Below are 1,470 nucleotides of genomic sequence, written 5' to 3'. Positions count from 1 at the left end.
CCCGCGAGCGCGGCTCTGCGGATTGCCGCCTCGCCGTACTGCAGCAGGCACGCCACCTGCTCTGCCGCGAGGCACATCGACGCCGCCCGCCGCTGCCGCTCCGACCACCGCGTGAAGAAGTCGCGGAGAGCGCCGTACATCGCGCACGTGTCGGTGTCAAAAGAGGAGAGCTGCGGATGCCGCAGCAGCGCGCGGCTCATGCGGCGTGCGATGAGGTGAAGCTGCTCTGACGAGACATCGTTGCTGGGCGCAGCGGCGCCACACTCACCAGCCCCGGCGCAGCCGTCGTTGCTGGCAGCAGAAATGGGCGACGTCGCCACGGCCACACCCCGCCCAGCCATCACCCCGTCCTGCACTAGTTCTGACGCCTGCACCACTGCCGGTGCCGCAAGGCGATGCGAAGAAGAAAAAAAAAAGCCAACAACAACAAAGAAAAAAAAAACGAACCTGTTACATCGGCATTTCTGCCGCAGCGAGGACACCCGCCCAGCATACCGTGGGGCAGACGAAAAGAAAGGCGATGACTGTGGTGTTGCTGAAGAAGGCGTCACGCCAATGCAAACAGACACAGACAACTGGACACCACTCGCACGTGTGTGCCTCTCCCCCCCCTCACTGATAAACATCTTGCTTCTTGAAGCGACAGAAAACCGCTGGCACCACACGCGCGTCCGAGCACTACTTCTATTCACTACTACAANATAAACATCTTGCTTCTTGAAGCGACAGAAAACCGCTGGCACCACACGCGCGTCCGAGCACTACTTCTATTCACTACTACAACTCCCCGCCTGCGCACATCCACAACTCTACAGCAGTACCCAACAACGACGACAGTAACAGCACCGCAGAGGCGCACATAATTTCACCCCCCTCCCCCCCACCGCTCGCGAAGGACGATGCAAACAAAAATAAAAATTTCCTGCTGCTAAGCACCGCCCCACATTCCTGCTTCCCTAAATCCAAACCCCCAACCCCCAGCTCTCTCTCTCTCTCTCTCTCTCTCCCTCACTACGTATATATAAATAAATAAATAAATAAATANATATATATATATATATATACACTCTTCTCAATCTACCATCATTCCATTCACTCGTCACTTGCATGGCCACCAGAATTCGTCAAAGGCGTTTGGGTACGTGTAGCGGTACACAAATGTTTTGCGGTACTTAATCTCTCGCCCGCGGGAGTCTTTGTAGACGCCGAGCTCGAGCTCCACGTTGCGCCACTCCCGCGCAAAGCGCCGCACGCGATCCACGCGTGTTTCACCGGGAATGCGTTTTTTGACGTGCGCATTGATGTCCTCATGAACTGCGTCCCACTGCGGGCTTGGCTGGCGGATGTATTTCGCTCGAACGGGTGTGGCGATGGCGCTGCAGTGGCATCCCGTGCCTGCTGCCGTTGCTGCTGCTTCCAGCGCCGGCCCTACGAGCAACGCCGCTGGACGGCGAAGGCGCTGCATCCACT

The 1,470-nt window shown here is 57.3% G+C and overlaps 2 protein-coding genes across 2 annotated transcripts; both read right to left on the bottom strand.

Moving 5' to 3' along the window:
- Nucleotides 1–2: 2 nt before the first annotated feature.
- Nucleotides 3–341, bottom strand: DQ04_09441040 (hypothetical protein; the record flags this gene model as incomplete). Its single annotated transcript, XM_009315938.1, has 1 exon — nt 3–341. A coding segment is annotated over one exon (339 nt), but the record flags the coding sequence as incomplete, so codon positions are not given.
- Nucleotides 342–1,099: 758 nt separating this feature from the next.
- On the bottom strand, nt 1,100–1,465 carry DQ04_09441030 (hypothetical protein; the record flags this gene model as incomplete). The annotated part of the gene is made up of 1 exon (XM_009315937.1): nt 1,100–1,465. One exon carries the CDS (start codon nt 1,463–1,465, stop codon nt 1,100–1,102), a length of 366 nt encoding a protein of 121 aa, XP_009314212.1.
- Nucleotides 1,466–1,470: the final 5 nt, after the last annotated feature.

This window comes from Trypanosoma grayi, assembly GCF_000691245.1.
Source record: "Trypanosoma grayi strain ANR4 Tgr_944_V1, whole genome shotgun sequence".
Lineage (NCBI taxonomy): Eukaryota > Euglenozoa > Kinetoplastea > Trypanosomatida > Trypanosomatidae > Trypanosoma > Trypanosoma grayi.
Note: the sequence above shows the minus strand (reverse complement) of the source record. Positions and strands in the feature narration are given on the sequence as shown.